The 1,343-nt window shown below is 43.4% G+C and overlaps 1 protein-coding gene across 1 annotated transcript; it reads right to left on the bottom strand.

Moving 5' to 3' along the window:
* Positions 1-433: 433 nt before the first annotated feature.
* On the bottom strand, positions 434-883 carry LOC122445196 (small nuclear ribonucleoprotein E-like). The gene has a single exon (XM_043474156.1). It carries the CDS (start codon positions 858-860, stop codon positions 582-584), a length of 279 nt encoding a protein of 92 aa, XP_043330091.1. The 5' UTR covers positions 861-883; the 3' UTR covers positions 434-581.
* Between the last annotated feature and the right edge of the window lie 460 nt (positions 884-1,343).

The following is a 1,343-nucleotide window of genomic DNA, read 5'->3' as shown; positions in this document are numbered from 1 at the left end:
CTGCTGACAATGACTGCAGCCATGAAATTAAAAGACTCTTGCTCGTTGGAAGAAAAGCTATGAAAAACCTAGACAGCATATTAAAAAGCAGAGATGTTACTTTGCCAACAAAGGTCCATCTAGTCAAGTGTGTGCTTAGTCGCTCAGTCATGTCTGACTCTTTGTGACCCCATGGACTGCAGCCCACCAGGCTCCTTTCCAGGCAAGAATACTGGAGTGGGTTGCCATGTCCTCCTCCAAGGGATCTTTGCAACTCAGGGGTCGAACCCAGGTCTCCCGCATTGCAGGTGGATTCTTTACCATCTGAGCCACCAGGGAAGCCCATCTAGTTGAAGCTATGGTTTTCCCAATAGTCAGGTATGGATGTGAGAATTGAACCATAAAGGAAGCTGAGCGTCAAAGAATTGATGCTTTTTTTTTTTTTTTAATAAAAACAGTCCCACAGCATTTATTGTCATCTGGTAATAACATAAGGGTGAGCAGAACAATACGAATACAAGTTTTAGAACTACATCTCTAACAAAAGACACCTAAAAAACGCAACGGTATTGCCAAACAATTTCTCACTTCATCTATCACTTCTAGTTGGAGACACTTTGGAGCAGAGTAATGTTATCTCCTTTTAGCATGATCCGACCCAGCTGTTTTCTTGACTTTGTTTTAGAATGAATCTCTTTTGCATCATCTAATGCAAGGTTCATATACTCATCAAAACCAATGATACAGCCTTCTATCCGCATATTCACTTGCTCATAAAGCCACACCTGAATTCGTGATCTATTTTGCAAGTATCTGAAGATGAGATTGATGGGCTGCACCATCACCTTCTGCACCTTCTGGCCCTGGCCCCGGTACGCCATGCTGGACACTCACAAGCACCACACTACTCGAATTGATGCTTTTGAACTGTGGTGTTGGAGAAGACTCTTGAGAGTCCCTTGGACTGCAAGGGTATCAAACCAATCCATCCTAAAGGAGATCAGTCCTGAACATTCATTGAAAGGATTGATGCTGAAGCTTAAGCTCCAATACTTTGGCCACCTGATGCAAAGAACTGACTCATTGGAAAATATCCTGATGCTGGGAAAGATTAAAGGAGGATAAGGGGACAGCAGAGTTTGAGATGGTTGGATGGTATCACCAACTTGATGGGCATGAGTTTGAGTAAACTCCAGGAGTTGGTGATTGACAGGGAAGCCTGGAGTACAGCAGTCCATGGAGTTACAAAGAGTTGGACACAACTGATTGACTGAACTGAACTTCAGTCACCTTCCATGGTGATTTTGGAGCCCTAGAAAATAAGGTCTGTCACTGTTTCCATGGTTTCCAAGCCTATTTGCCAT

Source organism: Cervus canadensis, chromosome 7 (assembly GCF_019320065.1).
Source record: "Cervus canadensis isolate Bull #8, Minnesota chromosome 7, ASM1932006v1, whole genome shotgun sequence".
Taxonomy (NCBI): Eukaryota; Metazoa; Chordata; class Mammalia; order Artiodactyla; family Cervidae; genus Cervus; species Cervus canadensis.
The sequence above is the reverse complement of the archived record's forward strand: the minus strand, read 5'-3'. Positions and strand labels throughout refer to the sequence as shown.

Bases quoted from the DNA above. Each gene is read 5' to 3' on its own strand.
- LOC122445196 (XM_043474156.1), bottom strand. From the start codon at position 860: ATGGCGTACCGGGGCCAGGGCCAGAAGGTGCAGAAGGTGATGGTGCAG.